This window comes from Chiloscyllium plagiosum, unplaced genomic scaffold, assembly GCF_037043375.1.
Source record: "Chiloscyllium plagiosum isolate Xiang-an unplaced genomic scaffold, Cpla_swu_hap1 HiC_scaffold_28, whole genome shotgun sequence".
NCBI lineage: Eukaryota > Metazoa > Chordata > Chondrichthyes > Orectolobiformes > Hemiscylliidae > Chiloscyllium > Chiloscyllium plagiosum.
The window spans coordinates 2,655,673-2,677,970 of NW_028270166.1; the positions used below are offsets into that span (position 1 = coordinate 2,655,673).

The 22,298-nt window shown below is 47.9% G+C and overlaps 1 protein-coding gene across 1 annotated transcript in view; it reads left to right on the plus strand.

Annotated features, from left to right (window-relative positions):
• The window catches only part of cpamd8 (C3 and PZP like alpha-2-macroglobulin domain containing 8), a 507,250-nt gene that overhangs the window by 208,026 nt on the left and 276,926 nt on the right, over positions 1-22,298 (plus strand). The window contains 2 exon segments of the mRNA XM_087975878.1: positions 12,308-12,421; positions 15,120-15,204. Coding sequence (XP_087832004.1) covers positions 12,308-12,421; positions 15,120-15,204 — 199 coding nt within the window.

Genomic DNA, 22,298 nt, shown 5'->3' on the forward strand with positions numbered 1-22,298 from the left:
TATGTGTGTGTGTGTGTGATGGGGTGTTTGTGTGTGTGTGTGTGGTGGGGTATATGTGTGTGTGTGTGATGGGGTGTATGTGTGTGTGTGTGATGGGGTGTGTGTGTGTGTGTGGTGGGGTATATGTGTGTGTGTGTGTGTGTGGTGGGGTATATGTGTGTGTGGTGGGGTATATGTGTGTGTGTGTGTGGTGGGGTATATGTGTGTGTGTGTGTGGTGGGGTATATGTGTGTGTGGTGGGGTATATGTGTGTGTGTGTGTGGTGGGGTATATGTGTGTGTGTGGTGGGGTATATGTGTTTGTGGTGGGGTATATGTGTGTGTGTGTGTGGTGGGGTATATGTGTGTGTGTGGTGCGGTATGTGTGTGTGTGTGTGGTGGGGTATATGTGTGTGTGTTTGTGGTGGGGTATATGTGTGTGTGTGTGTGGTGGGGTATATGTGTGTGTGTGGTGCGGTATGTGTGTGTGTGTGTGGTGGGGTATATGTGTGTGTGTGTGTGGTGGGGTATGTGTGTGTGTGTGTGGTGGGGTGTGTGTGTGTGTGTGTGTGTGGTGGGGTATATGTGTGTGTGTGTGTGGTGGGGTATATGTGTGTGTGTGTGTGGTGGGGTATATGTGTGTGTGTGTGTGGTGGGGTATATGTGTGTGTGTGTGGTGGGGTATATGTGTGTGTGTGATTTTGGTATATGTGTGTGTGTGGTGGGGTATATGTGTGTGTGTGTGGTGGGGTATATGTGTGTGTGTGGTGGGTATATGTGTGTATGTGTGTGTGTGGTGGTGTATATGTGTGTATATGTGTGTGTGTGTGGTGGGGTATATATATGTGTGTGTGTGTGGTGGGGTATATATATGTGTGTGTGTGTGTGGTGGGGTATATGTGTGTGTCTGTGGTGGGGTATATGTCTGTGTGTGTGGTGGGGTATATGTGTGTGTGTGGTGGGGTATATGTGTGTGTGTGGTGGGGTATATGTGTGTGTGTGTGTGGTGGGGTATATGTGTGTGTGTGTGTGGTGGGGTATATATGTGTGTGTGGTGGGGTGTATGTGTGTGTGTGGGGGGGTATGTGTGTGTGTGGTGGGGTATGTGTGTGTGTGGTGGGGTATATGTGTGTGTGTGGTGGGGTATGTGTGTTTGTGTGGTGGGGTATATGTGTGTGTGTGTGATTTTGGTATATGTGTGTGTGTGGTGGGGTATATGTGTGTGTGTGTGTGTGGTGGGGTATATGTGTGTGTGTGGTGGGGTATATGTGTGTGTGTGGTGGGGTATATGTGTGTGTGTGGTGGGGTATATGTGTGTGTGTGGTGGGTATATGGGTGTGTGTGGTGGGTATATGTGTGTGTGTGGTGGGGTATATGTGTGTGTGGTGGGGTATATATATGTGTGTGTGTGTGGTGGGGTATATGTGTGTGTGTGGTGGGGTATATGTGTGTGTGTGGTGGGGTATATGTGTGTGTGTGGTGGGGTTTTTGTGTGTGTGTGGTGGGGTATATGTGTGTGTGTGGTGGGGTATATGTGTGTGTGGTGGGTTTATGTGTGTGTGTGTGGTGGGTTTATGTGTGTGTGTGTGGTGGGGTATATGTGTGTGTGTGGTGGGGTATATGTGTGTGTGTGGTGGGGTATATGTGTGTGTGTGGTGGGGTATATGTGTGTGTGTGGTGGGGTATATGTGTGTGTGTGGTGGGGTATATGTGTGTGTGTGGTGGGGTGTGTGTGTGTGTGGTGGGGTATGTGTGTGTGTGTGGTGGGGTGTGTGTGTGTGTGGTGGGGTATGTGTGTGTGTGGTGGGGTGGGGTATATGTGTGTGTGTGTGGTGGGGTATATGTGTGTGTGTGTGGTGGGGTATATGTGTGTGTGGTGGGGTATATGTGTGTGTGTGTGGGGTGGGGTATATGTGTGTGTGTGGTGGGGTACATGTGTGTGTGTGTGGTGGGGTACATGTATGTGTGTGGTGGGTTATATGTGTGTGTGTGGTGGGTTATATGTGTGTGTGTGTGGTGGGTTATATGTGTGTGTGTGGTGGGGTATATGTGTGTGTGTGGTGGGGTATATGTGTGTGTGTGGTGGGGTATATGTGTGTGTGTGTTGTGGGGTATATGTGTGTGTGTGTGATGGGGTGTTTGTGTGTGTGTGTGTGGTGGGGTATATGTGTGTGTGTGTGATGGGGTGTATGTGTGTGTGTGTGATGGGGTGTATGTGTGTGTGTGTGATGGGGTGTATGTGTGTGTGTGTGGTGGGGTATATGTGTGTGTGTGTGTGTGTGGTGGGGTATATGTGTGTGTGGTGGGGTATATGTGTGTGTGTGTGGTGGGGTATATGTGTGTGTGTGTGTGGTGGGGTATATGTGTGTGTGGTTGGGGTATATGTGTGTGTGGTGGGGTATATGTGTGTGTGTGTGTGGTGGGGTATATGTGTGTGTGTGGTGGGGTATATGTGTTTGTGGTGGGGTATATGTGTGTGTGTGTGTGGTGGGGTATATGTGTGTGTGTGGTGCGGTATGTGTGTGTGTGTGTGGTGGGGTATATGTGTGTGTGTTTGTGGTGGGGTATATGTGTGTGTGTGTGTGGTGGGGTATATGTGTGTGTGTTTGTGGTGGGGTATATGTGTGTGTGTGTGTGGTGGGGTATATGTGTGTGTGTGGTGCGGTATGTGTGTGTGTGTGTGGTGGGGTATATGTGTGTGTGTGTGTGGTGGGGTATGTGTGTGTGTGTGTGGTGGGGTGTATGTGTGTGTGTGTGTGGTGGGGTATATGTGTGTGTGTGTGTGGTGGGGTATATGTGTGTGTGTGTGGTGGGGTATATGTGTGTGTGTGTGTGATTTTGGTATATGTGTGTGTGTGGTGGGGTATATGTGTGTGTGTGTGGTGGGGTATATGTGTGTTTGTGGTGGGGTATATGTGTGTGTGGTGGGGTACATGTGTGTGGTGGGTATGTGTGTGTGTGGTGGGGTATATGTATGTGTGGTGGGGTATATATATGTGTGTGTGTGTGGTGGGGTATATGTGTGTGTGTGGTGGGGTATATGTGTGTGTGTGGTGGGGTATATGTGTGTGTGTGTGTGGTGAGGTATATGTGTGTGTGTGTGTGGTGGGGTATATGTGTGTGTGTGTGTGGTGGGTTTATGTGTGTGTGTGTGGTGGGTTCATGTGTGTGTGTGTGGTGGGGTTTATGTGTGTGTGTGGTGGGGTATATGTGTGTGTGTGGTGGGGTATGTGTGTGTGGTGGGTTTATGTGTGTGTGTGTGGTGGGGTATATGTGTGTGTGTGTGGTGGGGTATATGTGTGTGTGTGGTGGGGTATATGTGTGTGTGTGGTGGGGTATGTGTGTGTGTGGTGGGGTATGTGTGTGTGTGTGGTGGGGTATGTGTGTGTGTGTGTTGGGGTATATGTGTGTGTGTGTGGTGGGGTATATGTGTGTGTGTGTGGGGTGGGGTATATGTGTGTGTGTGGTGGGGTACATGTGTGTGTGTGTGGTGGGGTACATGTATGTGTGTGGTGGGTTATATGTGTGTGTGGTGTGGTATGTGTGTGTGTGGTGGGGTATATGTGTGTGTGTGTGGTGGGGTATATGTGTGTGTGTGTGATTCTGGTATATGTGTGTGTGGTGGGGTATATGTGTGTGTGGTGGGGTATATATATGTGTGTGTGTGGTGGGGTATATGTGTGTGTGTGGTGGGGTATATGTGTGTGTGGTGGGGTACATGTATGTGTGTGGTGGGTTATATGTGTGTGTGTGGTGGGTTATATGTGTGTGTGTGGTGGGTTATATGTGTGTGTGTGTGGTGGTGTATATGTGTGTGTGTGGTGGGGTATATGTGTGTGTGTGTTGTGGGGTATATGTGTGTGTGTGTGATGGGGTGTTTGTGTGTGTGTGTGTGTGGTGGGGTATATGTGTGTGTGTGTGATGGGGTGTATGTGTGTGTGTGTGATGGGGTGTATGTGTGTGTGTGTGATGGGGTGTATGTGTGTGTGTGATGGGGTGTATGTGTGTGTGTGTGGTGGGGTATATGTGTGTGTGTGTGTGTGTGTGGTGGGGTATATGTGTGTGTGGTGGGGTATATGTGTGTGTGTGTGGTGGGGTATATGTGTGTGTGTGTGTGGTGGGGTATATGTGTGTGTGGTGGGGTATATGTGTGTGTGTGTGTGGTGGGGTATATGTGTGTGTGTGGTGCGGTATGTGTGTGTGTGTGTGGTGGGGTATATGTGTGTGTGTTTGTGGTGGGGTATATGTGTGTGTGTGTGTGGTGGGGTATATGTGTGTGTGTGGTGCGGTATGTGTGTGTGTGTGTGGTGGGGTATATGTGTGTGTGTGTGTGGTGGGGTATATGTGTGTGTGTGTGTGGTGGGGTGTATGTGTGTGTGTGTGTGGTGGGGTATATGTGTGTGTGTGTGTGGTGGGGTGTATGTGTGTGTGTGTGTGGTGGGGTGTATGTGTGTGTGTGTGTGTGTGGTGGGGTATATGTGTGTGTGTGTGTGGTGGGGTATATGTGTGTGTGTGTGATTTTGGTATATGTGTGTGTGTGGTGGGGTATATATGTGTGTGTGTGGTGGGGTATATGTGTGTGTGTGTGGTGGGGTATATGTGTGTGTGTGGTGGGTATATGTGTGTATGTGTGTGTGTGGTGTTGTAAATGTGTGTATATGTGTGTGTGTGTGGTGGGGTATATATATGTGTGTGTGTGTGGTGGGGTATATATATGTGTGTGTGTGTGTGGTGGGGTATATGTGTGTGTCTGTGGTGGGGTATATGTCTGTGTGTGTGGTGGGGTATATGTGTGTGTGTGGTGGGGTATATGTGTGTGTGTGGTGGGGTATATGTGTGTGTGTGTGGTGGGGTATATGTGTGTGTGTGTGTGGTGGGGTATATATGTGTGTGTGGTGGGGTGTATGTGTGTGTGTGGGGGGGTATGTGTGTGTGTGGGGGGGTATGTGTGTGTGTGGGGGGGTATGTGTGTGTGTGTGGTGGGGTATATGTGTGTGTGTGGTGGGGTATGTGTGTTTGTGTGGTGGGGTATATGTGTGTGTGTGTGATTTTGGTATATGTGTGTGTGTGGTGGGGTATATGTGTGTGTGTGTGTGTGGTGGGGTATATGTGTGTGTGTGGTGGGGTATATGTGTGTGTGTGTGGTGGGGTATATGTGTGTGTGTGGTGGGTATATGTGTGTGTGTGGTGGGGTATATGTGTGTGTGGTGGGGTATATATATGTGTGTGTGTGTGGTGGGGTATGTGTGTGTGTGTGGTGGGGTATATGTGTGTGTGTGGTGGGGTATATGTGTGTGTGTGGTGGGGTATATGTGTGTGTGTGGTGGGGTATATGTGTGTGTGTGGTGGGGTATATGTGTGTGTGTGGTGGGGTATGTGTGTGTGGTGGGTTTATGTGTGTGTGTGTGGTGGGGTATATGTGTGTGTGTGGTGGGGTATATGTGTGTGTGTGGTGGGGTATATGTGTGTGTGTGGTGGGGTATGTGTGTGTGTGGTGGGGTGTGTGTGTGTGTGGTGGGGTATGTGTGTGTGTGTGGTGGGGTATGTGTGTGTGTGTGGTGGGGTATATGTGTGTGTGTGTGGTGGGGTATATGTGTGTGTGTGTGGTGGGGTATATGTGTGTGTGGTGGGGTATATGTGTGTGTGTGTGGGGTGGGGTATATGTGTGTGTGTGTGGTGGGGTACATGTGTGTGTGTGTGGTGGGGTACATGTATGTGTGTGGTGGGTTATATGTGTGTGTGTGGTGGGTTATATGTGTGTGTGTGTGGTGGGTTATATGTGTGTGTGTGTGGTGGGGTATATGTGTGTGTGTGGTGGGGTATATGTGTGTGTGTGGTGGGGTATATGTGTGTGTGTGTTGTGGGGTATATGTGTGTGTGTGTGATGGGGTGTTTGTGTGTGTGTGTGTGGTGGGGTATATGTGTGTGTGTGTGATGGGGTGTATGTGTGTGTGTGTGATGGGGTGTATGTGTGTGTGTGTGATGGGGTGTATGTGTGTGTGTGTGATGGGGTGTATGTGTGTGTGTGTGATGGGGTGTATGTGTGTGTGTGTGGTGGGGTATATGTGTGTGTGTGTGTGTGTGGTGGGGTATATGTGTGTGTGGTGGGGTATATGTGTGTGTGGTGGGGTATATGTGTGTGTGTGTGGTGGGGTATATGTGTGTGTGTGTGGTGGGGTATATGTGTGTGTGGTGGGGTATATGTGTGTGTGTGTGTGGTGGGTTATATGTGTGTGTGTGTGGTGGGGTATATGTGTGTGTGTGGTGGGGTATATGTGTGTGTGTGTTGTGGGGTATATGTGTGTGTGTGTGATGGGGTGTTTGTGTGTGTGTGTGTGGTGGGGTATATGTGTGTGTGTGTGATGGGGTGTATGTGTGTGTGTGTGATGGGGTGTATGTGTGTGTGTGTGATGGGGTGTATGTGTGTGTGTGTGATGGGGTGTATGTGTGTGTGTGTGGTGGGGTGTATGTGTGTGTGTGTGTGTGGTGGGGTATATGTGTGTGTGGTGGGGTATATGTGTGTGTGTGTGGTGGGGTATATGTGTGTGTGTGTGTGGTGGGGTATATGTGTGTGTGGTGGGGTATATGTGTGTGTGTGTGTGGTGGGGTATATGTGTGTGTGTGGTGGGGTATATGTGTTTGTGGTGGGGTATATGTGTTTGTGGTGGGGTATATGTGTGTGTGTGTGTGGTGGGGTATATGTGTGTGTGTGGTGCGGTATGTGTGTGTGTGTGTGTGGTGGGGTATATGTGTGTGTGTTTGTGGTGGGGTATATGTGTGTGTGTGTGTGGTGGGGTATATGTGTGTGTGTGGTGCGGTATGTGTGTGTGTGTGTGGTGGGGTATATGTGTGTGTGTGTGTGGTGGGGTATGTGTGTGTGTGTGTGGTGGGGTGTATGTGTGTGTGTGTGTGGTGGGGTATATGTGTGTGTGTGTGTGGTGGGGTATATGTGTGTGTGTGTGTGGTGGGGTATATGTGTGTGTGTGTGGTGGGGTATATGTGTGTGTGTGTGATTTTGGTATATGTGTGTGTGTGGTGGGGTATATGTGTGTGTGTGTGGTGGGGTATATGTGTGTTTGTGGTGGGGTATATGTGTGTGTGGTGGGGTATATGTGTGTGGTGGGTATATGTGCGTATGTGTGTGTGTGGTGGGGTATATGTATGTGTGGTGGGGTATATATATGTGTGTGTGTGTGGTGGGGTATATGTGTGTGTGTGGTGGGGTATATGTGTGTGTGTGGTGGGGTATATGTGTGTGTGTGGTGAGGTATATGTGTGTGTGTGTGTGGTGGGGTTTATGTGTGTGTGTGTGGTGGGTTTATGTGTGTGTGTGTGGTGGGTTCATGTGTGTGTGTGTGGTGGGTTCATGTGTGTGTGTGTGGTGGGGTTTATGTGTGTGTCTGCGGTGGGGTATATGTGTGTGTGCGGTGGGGTATATGTGTGTGTGTGGCGGGGTATATGTGTGTGTGTGGTGGGGTATATGTGTGTGTGTGTGTGGTGGGGTATATATGTGTGTGTGGTGGGGTGTATGTGTGTGTGTGGTCGGGTGTGTGTGTGTGGTGGGGTATGTGTGTGTGTGTGGTGGGGTATATGTGTGTGTGTGGTGGGGTATGTGTGTGTGTGTGGTGGGGTATATGTGTGTGTGTGTGATTTTGGTATATGTGTGTGTGTGGTGGGGTATATGTGTGTGTGTGTGTGGTGGGGTATATCTGTGTGTGGTGGGGTATATGTGTGTGTGTGGTGGGGTATATGTGTGTGTGTGGTGGGTATATGTGTGTGTGTGGTGGGGTATATGTGTGTGTGGTGGGGTATATATATGTGTGTGTGTGTGTGGTGGGGTATATGTGTGTGTGTGGTGGGGTATATGTGTGTGTGTGGTGGGGTATATGTGTGTGTGTGGTGGGGTATATGTGTGTGTGTGGTGGTGTATATGTGTGTGTGTGGTGGGGTATATGTGTGTGTGTGGTGGGGTATGTGTGTGTGGTGGGGTATGTGTGTGTGGTGGGTTTATGTGTGTGTGTGTGGTGGGGTATGTGTGTGTGTGTGGTGGGGTATATGTGTGTGTGTGGTGGGGTATATGTGTGTGTGTGGTGGGGTATATGTGTGTGTGTGGTGGGGTATGTGTGTGTGTGGTGGGGTATGTGTGTGTGTGTGGTGGGGTATGTGTGTGTGTGTGGTGGGGTATATGTGTGTGTGTGTGATTCTGGTATATGTGTGTGTGTGGTGGGGTATATGTGTGTGTGGTGGTGTATATGTGTGTGTGTGGTGGGGTATATGTGTGTGTGTGGTGGGGTATATGTGTGTGTGGTGGGGTATATGTGTGTGTGGTGGGGTATATGTGTGTGTGTGGTGTGTATATGTGTGTATGTGTGGGTGTGGTGGGGTATATGTGTGTGTGGTGGGGTATATATATGTGTGTGTGTGTGGTGGGGTATATGTGTGTGTGTGATTCTGGTATATGTGTGTGTGCGGTGGGGTATATGTGTGTGTGGTGGGGTATATGTGTGTGTGTGGTGGGGTATATGTGTGTGTGTGGTGGGTATATGTGTGTATGTGTGTGTGTGGTGGGGTATATATATGTGTGTGTGTGTGTGGTGGGGTATATGTGTGTGTGGTGGGGTATATATATGTGTGTGTGTGTGGTGGGGTATATGTGTGTGTGTGATTCTGGTATATGTGTGTGTGTGGTGGGGTATATGTGTGTGTGGTGGGGTATATGTGTGTGTGTGGTGGGGTATATGTGTGTGTGTGGTGGGGTATATGTGTGTGTGTGGTGGGGTATATGTGTGTGTGTGTGGTGGGGTATATATATGTGTGTGTGTGTGGTGGGGTATATGTGTGTGTGTGTGGTGGGGTATATGTGTGTGTGTGTGGTGGGGTATATGTGTGTGTGTGTGGTGGGGTATATGTGTGTGTGTGTGGTGGGGTATATGTGTGTGTGTGTGGTGGGGTATATGTGTGTGTGTGTGGTGAGGTATATGTGTGTGTGTGGTGGGGTATATGTGTGTGTGTGGTGGGTATTCGTGTGTATGTGTGTGTGTGGTGGGGTATATGTGTGTGTGTGTGTGTGGTGGGGTATATGTGTGTATGTGTGTGTGTGTGTGGTGGGGTATATATATGTGTGTGTGTGGTGGGGTATATATATGTGTGTGTGTGGTGGGGTATATGTGTGTGTGGTGGGGTATATGTGTGTGTGTGGTGGGGTATATGTGTGTGTCTATGTGTGGTGGGGTATATGTGTGTGTGTGGTGGGGTATATGTGTGTGTGTGGTGGGGTATATGTATGTGTGTGGTGGGGTATATGTGTGTGTGTGTGTGGTGGGGTATATGTGTGTGTGTGTGTGTGTGGTGGGGTATATGTGTGTGTGTGGTGGGGTATATGTGTGTGTGTGGTGGGGTATATGTGTGTGTGTGGTGGGGTATATGTGTGTGTGTGGTGGGGTATATGTGTGTGTGTGTTGGGGTATATGTGTGTGTGTGTGTGGTGGGGTATATGTGTGTGTGTGTGGTGGGGTATATGTGTGTGTGTGTGGTGGGGTATATGTGTGTGTGTGTGGTGGGGTATATGTGTGTGTGTGTGTGGTGGGGTATATGTGTGTGTGTGTGTGTGGTGGGGTATATGTGTGTGTGTGGTGGGGTATATGTGTCTGTGCGAGGGTGTGTATGTGTGTGTGGTGGGGTATATGTGTGTGTGTGTGTTGGGGTATATGTGTGTGTGCGAGGGTGTGTATGTGTGTGTGGTGGGGTATATGTGTGTGTGCGAGGGTGTGTGTGTGTGGTGAGGTATATGTGTGTGTGTGTGGTGGGGTATATGTGTGTGTGTGTGGTAGTGTAAATGTGTGTGTGTGTGGTGGGGTATATGTGTGTGTGTGTGGTGGGGTATATGTGTGTATGTGGTGGGGTATATGTGTGTGTGTGTGTGGTGGGGTATATGTGTGTGTGTGTGGTGGGGTATATGTGTGTGTGTGTGGTGGGGTATATGTGTGTGTGGTGGGGTATATGTGTGTGTGTGGTGGGTATATGTGTGTATGTGTGTGTGTGGTGGGGTATATGTGTGTGTGTGGTAGGGTATATGTGTGTGTGTGTGTGTGGTGGGGTATATATGTGTGTGTTTGTGGTGGGGTATATGTGTGTGTGTGGTGGGGTATATGTGTGTGTGTGGTGGGGTATATGTGTGTGTGCTGGGGTATATGTGTGTGTGTGTTAGTGTGGTGGGGTATATGTGTGTGTGTGGTGGGGTATATGTGTGTGTGTGGTGGGGTATATGTGTGTGTGTGTGGGTTATATGTGTGTGTGTGTGTGGTGGGGTATATGTGTGTGTGTGTGGGTTATATGTGTGTGTGTGTGTGGTGGGGTATGTGTGTGTGTTGGGTTATATGTGTGTGTGTGTGTGTGTGGGGTATATGTGTGTGTGTGGGGTATATGTGTGTGTGTGGGGTATATGTGTGTGTGGGGTATATGTGTGTGTGTGTGTGTGTGTGGTGGGTTATGTGTGTGTGTGTGTGGTGGGTTATGTGTGTGTGTGTGTGGTGGGTTATGTGTGTGTGTGTGTGGTGGGTTATGTGTGTATATGTGTGGTGGGTTATATGTGTGTGTGTGTGGTGGGTTATATGTGTGTGTGTGTGGTGGGTTATATGTGTGTGTGTGTGGTGGGTTATGTGTGTGTGTGGTGGGGTATATGTGTGTGTATGTGTGGTGGGGTATATGTGTGTGTGTGTGTGGTGGGGTATATGTGTGTGTGGTGGCGTATATGTGTGTGTGTGGTGGGGTATATGTGTGTGTGCGAGGGTGTGTGTGTGTGGTGGGGTATATGTGTGTGTGCGAGGGTGTGTGTGTGTGGTGGGGTATATGTGTGTGTGTGGGGTATATGTGTGTGTGTGTGGGGTACATGTGTGTGTGTGGGGTACATGTGTGTGTGTGGGGTACATGTGTGTGTGTGTGGGGTACATGTGTGTGTGTGGTGGGGTATATGTGTGTGTGGGGTATATGTGTGTGTGGTGGGGTATATGTGTGTGTGTGTGGGGTATATGTGTGTGTGTGTGGTGGGGTATGTGTGTGTGGTGGGGTATGTGTGTGTGGTGGGGTATGTGTGTGTGTGTGTGTGTGGGGTATGTGTGTGTGTGTGTGTGTGTGTGGGGTATATGTGTGTGTGTGGGTTATATGTGTGTGTGTGGTGGGTTATATGTGTGTGTGTGTGTGGTGGGTTATATGTGTGTGTGTGTGTGTGTGTGTGTGTGTGGTGGGTTATATATGTGTGTGTGTGTGGTGGGGTATATGTGTGTGTGTGTGTGGTGGTGTATATGTGTGTGTGTGTGTGGTGGGGTATATGTGTGTGTATGTGTGGTGGGGTGTATGTGTGTGTATGTGTGGTGGGGTATATGTGTGTGTACGTGTGGTGGGGTATATGTGTGTGTACGTGTGGTGGGGTATATGTGTGTGTGTGTGTGTGGTGGGGTATGTGTGTGTGTGTGTGGTGGGGTATATGTGTGTGTGTGTGTGTGGTGGGGTATATGTGTGTGTGTGTGTGTGGTGGGGTATATGTGTGTGTGTGTGTGTGGTGGGGTATATGTGTGTGTGGTGGGGTACATGTGTGTGTGGTGGGGTATATGTGTGTGTGTGTGGTGGGGTATATGTGTGTGTGGTGGGGTATATGTGTGTGTACGAGGGTGTGTGTGTGTGTGGTGGGGTGTGTGTGTGTGTGTGTGTGGGGTATATGTGTGTGTGTGTGGTGGGGTATGTGTGTGTGTGTGTGTGGTAGGGTATATGTGTGTGTGTATGTGTGTGTGGTGGGGTATATGTGTGTGTGGTGGGGTATATGTGTGTGTGTGTGGTGGGGTATATGTGTGTATGTGTGTGTGTGTGTGTGGTGGGGTATATGTGTGTGTGTGGTAGGGTATATGTGTGTGTGTGTGTGTGGTGGGGTATATGTGTGTATCTGTGTGTGTGTGTGTGGTGGGGTATGTGTGTGTGTGTGTGTGGTGGGGTATTTGTGTGTGTGTGTGAGAGAGTGAGAGAGAGTGAGTGAATGAGGGTGTAATGGGAGGCTTTACTCCTGCAGAGAGCTGGTTGCTCAGCTTCACATTTCTGCTCAATCTATGGCCCCAATGTCAGGCTGCATTTTCAGACATGACCTAACTGATGGTTGGCTACTCTTGGTGTGAGTGGGACCATGGATAGATACTCAGCACAGTGTGTCTGACATCCCTCACAGTGCTCACCAGAATTCCAGGGGGTTCCTGTGTAATTGAAGATTCATTTAGAACACATTTATTGTATGACAAATCCCACTGTCTCCAGAAAAATAATCATTTGTCTTTGCTTTATTTCAGGCGTTGTTAATATGAGCTTTCCATTATCAGAGCAGCCTGTGCTGGGAGAGTGGATGATATTCGTACAGCTGCAGGGTTACAGCTACAATAAAACCTTTGAAGTTCAGCGATATGGTGAGTGTGTCTCACAGTTTGTTTTAATCTGTATCCTGTCTCAGCTGGTGAACCAACAGAGCAGACAGCGCGGTGTGTTGTGTGATCTTGCAGCAGGGTGGAGTTTGGTGGTATGTTGGTGCTGCCCTGAGAGTTCAGTGAGGAAGTGATGCACAGAGCAGGGAATTCCTGACTCGATGGCTGCCGCACACTGAGGCTGTAGGCTCCAATGTAAACAGAACTATAACATTGCTCGATCGAGTTCCTAGTTATTTTGGCAGCAGTATTACCCAAGAGGCACAGCTTGTTTTTAATTCACTGAAAGCATGTTACTCTAGTAACCAAATGCTGTTAGTTAAATTTTGTTGAGCAGAGGGAGATGAATGGTTTCTGATTGGCTCCATTGAGTCTGAAGGTTAGAGAGTCCAGGCAGTGGGTTTTAGTGAAGGTATTCATTGATTCCAATTCCACTTTAACTGTGACATTTGAAGATGGTGGCAATGTCACTGGCTCACTCACTACTCTGCTCAACATTTTGTGTCTTTCTGTCTGGGATGACTCCCTCTGGTCTCTAACCTCCTTTCTATCCCACCTGATTTAGTCCTGGTTTACATTTCAGTCAATGTAGCCTCACCACCCCCATGACCTCATCCTATCATCATCATTTCTGTCTTTTTTCTCTCTCTGTAATTTTCTTTCTCCCTCTCTCGTTTTGCTCTTTGTCGTTCTCTTTTATTTTTCTCTCTTCCACGTTCTTTGCTTTAGGAATGATTCCAATTTGCTGGAGGGGTCATGAAGGAAAGTGAACTTTAACCCCTGACCTTATGCCATTGCAAACGAGAGATACCAGACTCTCGGCTGAGGGCCTCATTATATAAACCCAACCTCCATTCCATTTAACAACCTCTTCCTGTATTCTCTTCAATTACCATCTGACTTGAACTTATTCCCAAACTCTTGATCAAATTCCCAACACCCTTGAAGCACTGGGACTGGCTCCCACTTGGGCACAGTTTGATATGTTAAAGATTCTCCTTTTTGTTTTCAAATCCTTCATGACCTTGTCCCCTTCAAATCTCTGCAATCTGTCCACACTTGCAATGTCTCACATCTCTACATTAGACAATCAGATGAGGAGATTTAAGGTCATTGACCAAACAGTTTGGTGAAATGGGTAAGTGTTAAAAAGAGAGGCAGGCAGTGAGGTTTTAGGACAAATTCCAAAGCTTGGGACCTAGGCTGTTTAAGGCATGGCTGTAGTTGGAGAGTGGTTAAAATCAGGGGATCAAAGGGCCGGAATTAAAGGAGGACAGAGATTTCTGAGGATTGATGGGTGGTGGAAATTACAGAGATAGGGACATGGGGATTAGATACAATTGGAAACAAGAATGAAAAATTTAAAATAACTGGGAACCCAGCAGAGGCCAATGAACACAGAGGGGCTTGAGTGTGGGACATGGTGTTGGGTTAGGGCATGAGTTTTGGACACTCTTCAGTTTCTCAAAGGGTGGTCAGGTGACCCCAAAGGTTTGGAATAATGAAGTGTTGATGTGACGAGGGTGAGGGTAGGGTTATGAGCCACAGCTGAGCTGAGATAACAGAAATGGGCAATGTTACAGAGTGAGAAAGAAGCTGTAGTGACATGTGTTTGTAAGGAGAATGTTTCAGCCTCAGACAGTACACGGGAAGGGTGTTGGTGTTTGTAGCTGGGGCATGGAGGTTATAGGGGAACGCTACAGGCAATGGCTATAAGTCTTTACTGTTTGTAACTGGAAGAAATCTCTGCCTATCCCTAACTGGGCGTTTGATCCTGTTCTGATCATTTAGAGATGGTGGAGGAATGGAGGGGATGGTGGTGAGAGAGAGCTGGGTGTCCACAGTGCACATGTGAAAATCAACGCTTTGCCTTTGGATGATGTAGGGGAGAAATAGCAGGGGCCAAGGACAGGACCCGAGCAACACCAGAGAGAAACACAGAAACCAATTCTCTGGTTACTGCAATATTGGTTAAACTTTGCTTCACTGTCAGTTTCCTTTTCTTCGATGAGATAAACAAAGACCCCAGTTTTTCCAGTTCCAGTTTGTAATAGGACTGAACATCAACATCAAACACTCCCAGGACAGGGAAAGCACATAGGGTTACATACAGAGTAAAACTCTCTCTACTCTTTTAAATGGAAAGTCATGCACTCTTTACACTGTCCATATCAAACACTAAGAAGCTCCACAGGTCGATATTACAGTGTGGGTTAATGGCAGCTAATCTAACCAGAGAACCTAAGCAGAGCCAAGTGCTGGCCATTAGGATGTTAAACAACAATCACTCACTGTCTGTAGGACGTGCAGGCGAGATGGTGAAATCAGATTGAGATTTACTGGAATGGTAGTGAGGGTCAGTATCCAGAGGGGACAGATTGAAGATGATTGGTAAACATCAGGCAGCTTGAGGAATCACTTGAAGCCCATTAATCTGAAAGGTGCTGCCTGAGAGAGTGGTAGAAGCAGATTTTGTTGAAATATTCAATTGGGAATTGGGGCAGCACTTGCAAAGAAGAATTTTGCAGGGCCCTGGGAAACCTGGGGTTTGCTCCTGTGCTGCATGATATTGAGTGAGTAATACTCTGGTGTAAATTAGGGAGATATTCCCTTGGAGAATGGATGCTTAGTGTAAAACCATTTCCCTTTGAGCTCAGCGTTGACTTGTTATTTCTGTTTGTAGTTTTACCAAAGTTTGAACTGGTCATTGATCCGCCCAGGTACATCCGAGATCTGAACAGCTGTGAGGAAGGACGTGTCCGTGCCAGGTGAGCTGTGTAGTTTGTAAAAGCCCTTGGGTATTTGAGGCTGGGGAGGGGTGGCAGAGAGGGATGTGAGATACAGTGGACATTTACATTGGCTGGGGGCCAGTTCCCAGCTCCAGGCACAATGTGAGAGGGCCAATTAAACTCATTAATGGCCTTCCATGGACAGTGATTAGAAACTTAACGGGATTTTCCAGACAGTCTCCAGGTCCACAAGGGTTTTGGGGTGTGGGCTGGGTTCAGTTTCACATCCTGGAGGCTTACAGGCAGCACAGTGGCTCAGTGGTTAGCACTGTTGCCTCACAGCGCCAGGGACCCGGGTTCGATTCCAGCCTCGGGTGACTGTGTGGTGTTTGCACATTCTCCCTGTGTCTGCATGGGTTTCCTCCCACAATCTAAAGATGTGCAGATTAGGTGAATTGGTCATGCTGAATTGCCCTTAGTGTTCAGGGATGTGTAGGTTAGGCGCATTAGTCAGGCTTAAATATAGTGTAGGGGAATGGATCTGGATAGGTTACAGTTTGGAGAGTCAGTGTGGACTTGTTGGGCCAAATGGCCTGTTTCCATACAGGTAATTTAATCTAATCTAAGACCTCTGTCACTCTTGCTCCTTCTGTTGCCCGGTTATTCTGTCTCTCGCACGTTTATTCTGTCACTGTCTCGCACGCTCACTTTGTTGATCTCATGTGCATGTTGATCTCGCTCTCTTGCACTGTTACTCTCTCTTGCTCGCTCTGTTGTTCTCTTGTGCACTCTTTCTGGTGCTCTCTTTTGCTTGCTGTCTCTCTCTCTCTCTCTCTCAACTATGTAGGATAAAAGGTTGGCACAACATCGAGGGCCAAAGGGCCTGTACTGCGCTGTAATGTTCTATCTTAACTGCATCTGCCCACCTGCAAAATCCTTGCTCCAGTACCTGTACCTGACGAAGATAGACCCATCTTGTGTTAAGGTGCCCCCCCTGGCTTTCACAGCTCTTGGGCAGCTGCAGGGAAAGGCGCTTACATTTCCAATCCTCTCTGTGGGAAATGTTTTTCCTGATCTCACCTTAGGATGGCCTAGCTCTGATTTAAGGTTTATCCCCTTGTACAGATACCCCCCACCCCCCACGTAGAGACACCCTCCCCACATACAGACAACCCCCCCACAGACAGACATCCCCACACACACACACACCCAACATAGATACCCCCCACGTAGAGACACCCACCCTACGTAGAGACACCCACCCCACGTAGAGATACCCACCCCACGTAGAGACACCCTCCCACGTAGAGACACCCCCCCCACGTAGAGACACCCCCCCCATGTAGAGACACCCCCCCCACGTAGAGACACCCCCCATGTAGAGACACGCCCACCACGTAGAGACACCACACCCCTACATAGAGACGCGCCCACCACATAGAGAGACACCCCCATGTAGAGACGCGCCCCCCCACGGAGAGACGCACCCCCCACGTAGAGACGCGCCCCCATCTAGAGACACCACACCCCCCACGAAGAGATCTGCCCCCACTTAGAGATGCGGCCCCACGTACAGACACCCCCCCACATACAGACACACACCCCAACATAGAGACTCCACACCCTCCACAGAGAGAGACCCACCCCTCATAGACACACTCGCGCACACCATGGTCAGAAGCAATCTAAAAGGGCATACAACACTGGACCAGAAATAGACCATTCAGCCCGTCAACTCTCCTCCATCATTTAGTGAGATTGTGGCTAATCTGGCAATCCATAACTCCACTTTCTTGCCTCTGCTCCATAATCTGTCTATCTCAGTCTGAATGTAGTTAATGACCTCGTTCAGCAGCCCTTTGGGGTAAAGAATTCCAACGATTCACCATCCATAAGTAGAAATTCCTCCTTTTGCCAGTCGTTACTGGGTAACTGCATCTTCTGAGATGCTGCCCTCTGGTCCTAGACTCTGCCACAAGGGGAAACAACCCTTCCATATTTACCCTGCCAAGCCCCCTTCTAAAAACCTTGTGTGTTTCAATAAGGTCACCTCTCATTCTTCTAAACTCGAATGAGTACAGTCTCCAGATCTGCCAGAGTTGGAAGCCCCCCCAAATTCCTCAAATATGTCAGTCCTTCCACAAATAATCAGCTTTGTGAACTTCCTCTGGACTTTCTCCAGTGCAATATGAGGAATGGTTGAAAATTCTGGGTTTGCACTCTTGAGTTGAGAAGGATGGGATCTGATTGCAACTTACTGGATACTGAGAGGCTGGGTAGAGTGGACGTGGAGAAGGTGTTTCCACCAGAAGGAGTGACTAGGACCCGAGGGCACAGCCTGAGAGTGAAGGGCCGGCTCTTTTGAACTGAGATGAGGAGGAATTTCTTCAGCCAGAGGTTGGGGACTATATGGAACTCATTGCTCTAGAGTGCTATGGAGGCCAAGACATTGTGTGTATTTAAGACAGAGAAAGATTAGAACAAATAACAAAGGAAATTTACAGCACAAGAACAGGCCCTTTGGCCCTCCAAGTCTGCGCCAATCCAGATCCTCGAACTAAACCTGTCACCTGTTTTTCAAGGATCTGTATCCCTCTGCTCCCAGCCCATTCATGTAGCTGTCTGGATATATCTTACATGAAGCTACCATGGCCCCCTCTACCACCTCCGCTGGCAATGTGTTCCAGGCACCCACCACCCTCTGCATAAAGAACTTACCACGCAGATGTCCCGAAAACTTTTCCCCTCTCACTTTGAACTCGTGACCCCCTAGTAATTGAGCTTCCCCACTTTGGGAAAAAACTTCTTGCTATCCACCCTGTCTATACCTCTCATGATTTTGTAGACCTCAATCAGGTCCCCCCTCAACCTCCATCTTTCCAATGAAAACAATCCTAATCTACTCAACCTCTCTTCATAGCTAGCACCCTCCATACCAGGCAACATCCTGGTGAACCTCCTCTCCAAAGCATCCACACCCTTGTGGTAATGTGGCGACCAGAACTGTACGCAGTATTCCAAATGTGGCCGAACCAAAGTCCCATACAACTGTAACATGTCCTGCCGCCGCTTGTTCTCAATACCCCGTCCGATGAAGGAAAGCATGCTGTATGCCTTCTTGTCCACTCTATTGACCTGCGTTGCTACCTTCAGGGAACAATGGACCCGAATACCCAGATCTCTCTGTACATCAGTTTTTCCCAGGGCTTTTCCATTGACTGTATAGTTCGCTCTTGAATTGGATCTTTCAAAATGTAACACTTGCATTTGCCTGGATTGAACTCCATCTGCCATTTCTCCGCCCAGTTCTCCAGTCTATCTATATTCTGCTGCATTCTCTGACAGTCCCCTTCACTGTCTGCTACTCCACCAATCTTAGTGTTGCTAATCACTCCACCAATACCTTCCTCCAGATCATTGATGCTTATCACAAACAACAGTGGTCCCAGCACAGATCCCTGTGGGACACCACTGCTCACAGCTCTCCATTTGGAGAAACTCCCTTCCACTCCTATTCTCTGTCTCCTGTTGCCCAGCCAGTTCTCTATCCATCTAGCTCGTACACCCTGGACCCCATGCGACTTCACTTTCTCCATCAGCCTACCATTTTTGATTAGTAAGGGGATTGAGAATTATGGGGAGAAGGCAGGAGACTGGAGTTGAGAAACACCAGCTGTGATTGAACTTTAGCAAACGTAATGGGCTGAATGGTCTAATTGTGCCCCTCTATCTTACAAATGCTTATTCTACCAGACTAGAAGTTAATGTATTGAGTGTTAGGAACCTTTACCTAGGAAGGTGCTCTGTGACCACAATTTCATTTTTCTCATTACTAATGAGTCCAAAGATGTGCAGGCTAAGTGGATTTACCATGGGAAATGTAGGAGTACGGTGATGGGCTGGGTCTGGCTGGGATAGTCTTCAGAGGGTTGATGTGTATTCGATGGGCTGAATGGCCTGCTCCCACACTGTAGGGATTCTATGGTTCTATAAAATCGCTACTTCAATAAGGGACTAAAATGTATTCACATTATTCCAACTGTGGTATGATTTTAGCAAAATACATTCATACTGTATTCCCTTAAAAATAAAGGCTAACATTCCATTTGCTGTCCCTGTTACCAGCTGATCTACCTGTGGATTCATGCACAAATCCTCCCAAATCCCTCCGTGCTTCAGCTTCCTGCAGTCTTTCTCCATTTAAATAATATTCAGCTCTTTTATTCTTCCTGACAAAGTGCATTATCTCACAGTTTCTCACATTCTATTCTATCTGTCAAGTTGTTGTCCACTCACTCAACCTATTGATGTCCCTCTGCAGATGTTTTATGTCATCCTCCCCACTCGCCTCTCCACCTGCAAACTTACTGACAATACATTCATTTTCCTCATCCAAGTCATTAATAAATATTGGAAATAATTGTGACCCTGATCCCTGTGACACTCCATTAGTCAACCCTCTAGCCCATGCTGATAAACCTCAACACCATGGGCTCAACTTACTAAATAGCCTTGCACGTGATATTGATCAAGTACCTTCTGAAAATGAAGTTGCCTAACACATCGCTGTCTGTCTTCTATGATCAAGGCAGTTTTGTATCCAACTTATGAACTCACCATGCATCCCATGTGACTTGATCTTCTGGACCAGCCTACCGTGAGCAACCTTGTCAAATGTAGACAACATCCACTGCCCTAACTTCATCAATCGTCTTTGCTGCTTCCTCAAAGATTTTGGTCAAGTTTGTGAGACAGTACCTTCCTGCACAAAGCCATACTGACTATCCCTAAAAGACCATTCTTCTCCAAATGTGAGTAAGCAGTGTCCCTGAGAATTTTCTCCAATAATTTCCCCATCACTGATGTAAAGTTCACTAGCCTATAATTTCCCGAATTATCCCGGTTACCCATAAACAAAAGAATGACATTGGCTATTTGCCAGTCTTCTGGCACCTCACCTGTGGCTAAAGAGGATACAAAGATGTCTGTTAAGGCCCAGTAATCTCTTCCTTTGGCTCCTCCCGTATCCTCAAATAGATCTCATCAGGCACTGGGAACTTATCTACCTTAATGCTTTTCAAGACACCTACTACTTCCTCCTTAATATCTACGTGCCCTAGAAGATCAACATACCCCTCCCCAGTTGTGCCATTATCCATGTCCTTTTTGGTGAATAGCAATGTGATGTATTCATTAAAGACCTCACCCACTTCCTGTGGCTCCCTCCTTTATTCTTGAGTAGATCTACCCTTTCCCTTGCTACCCTCTTGCTCCTTATAGAAGTGTAAAATGCCTTGGGACTTACCTTAATCATGTCTCACAAACTTGATTGAGTTTTTTGAGGAAGCAACAAAGAGGATTGATGAGAGCAGAGCAGTAGATGTGATCCATATGGACTTCAGTAAGGTGTTGGACAAGGTTCCCCATGAGAGACTGATTAGCAAGGTTAGATCTCATGGAATACAGGGAGAACTAGCCATTTGGACATAGAACTGGCTCAAAGGTAGCAGGCAGAGGGTGGTGGTGGAGGGTTGTTTTTCAGACTGGAGGCCTGTGACCAGTGGAGTCCCACAAGGATCGGTGCTGGGTCCTCTACTTTTTGTCATTTATTTCAATGATTTGCATGTGAGCATAAGAGGTACAGTTAGTAAATTTGCAGATGACACCAAAATTGGAGGTGTAGTGGACAGCGAAGAGGGTTACTTCAGATTACAACAGGATCTTAATCAGATGGGCCAATGGGCTGAGAAGTGGCAGATGGAGTTTAATTCAGATAAATGCGAGGTGCTGCATTTTGGGAAAGCAAAAGGGCTTATGCCCAAAACGTCGATTCTCCTGTTCCTTTGATGCTGCCTGACCTGCTGCGCTTTTCCAGCAACACATTTTTAAGCTCTGATCTCCAGCATCTGAGTCCTCACTTTCTCCTAGGACTTATACACTTAATGGTAAGGTCCTAGGGAGTGTTGCTGAACAAAGAGACCTTGGAATGCAGGTTCATAGCTACTTGAAAGTGGAGTCACAGGTAGATAGGATAGTGAAGAAGGCATTTGGTATGCTTTCTTTTATTGGTCAGAGTATTGAGTACAGGAGTTGGGAGGTCATGTTGCGGCTGTACAGGACTTTGGTTAGGCCACTGTTGGAATATTGTGTGCAGTTCTGGTTTCCTTCCTATTGGAAAGATGATGTGAAACTTGAAAGGGTTCAGAAAAGATTTACAAGGATGTTGCCAGGGTTGGAGGATTTGAGCTACAGGGAGAGGCTGAACAGGCTGGGGCTGTTTTCCCTGGAGCGTCGGAGGCTGAGGGGTGACCTTATAGAGGTTTACAAAATTGAGGGGCATGGCTAGGGTAAATAGGCAAAGTCTTTCCCCTGGGGTCGGGGAGTTGAGAACTAGAGGGCATAGGTTTAGGGTGAGAGGGGAAAGATATAAAAGTGACCTAAGGGGCAACCTTTTCACGCAGAGGGTGGCACGTGTATGGAATGAGGTGCCAGAGGAAGTGGTGGAGGCTGGTACAATTGCAACATTTAAGAGGCATTTAGATGGGTATATGAATAGGGAAGGGTTTGGGAGGATATGGGCCGGGTGCTGGCAAGTGGGACTAGATTGGGTTGGGATATCTGGTCGGCATGGACAGGTTGGACCGAATGGTGTGCCTCCATGCTGTACATCTCTATGACTCTATGACCTCCTCCTCGCCTTTCTAGTTTCTTGTTTACGTTCTTTCCTGCTTCCTTTATATTCCTCAAAGGCTTTGTCTGATTTCTGTTTCCTAAACCTCACGGATGCTTCCTTTTTCTTTTCAATATCTTTTGTCATCCAGGGTTCCCAAATCTTGCCATCCTTAGCAACATGTCTCTAACATCCGGCCTTTAAAAGACTCCCACATATCAGATTTGGATTTACCATCAAACAGCTGCCCCCAATTTAATTTCTCCCATTCCTACCTAACCCTGTTGTAATTAGCCTTCCCCAGTTTAGCATTTTCAGCTGAGGACCAGTCTTATCCTGATACATGACTATCTTAAAACTGACAGAATTATGATCACTGTTTCCAAAATGCTCCCCCAGTGAAGCTACGATTTCCTAGCCAGGTTCATTCCCAATACACGGTTCTCGTATGGCCCCTTCCCCA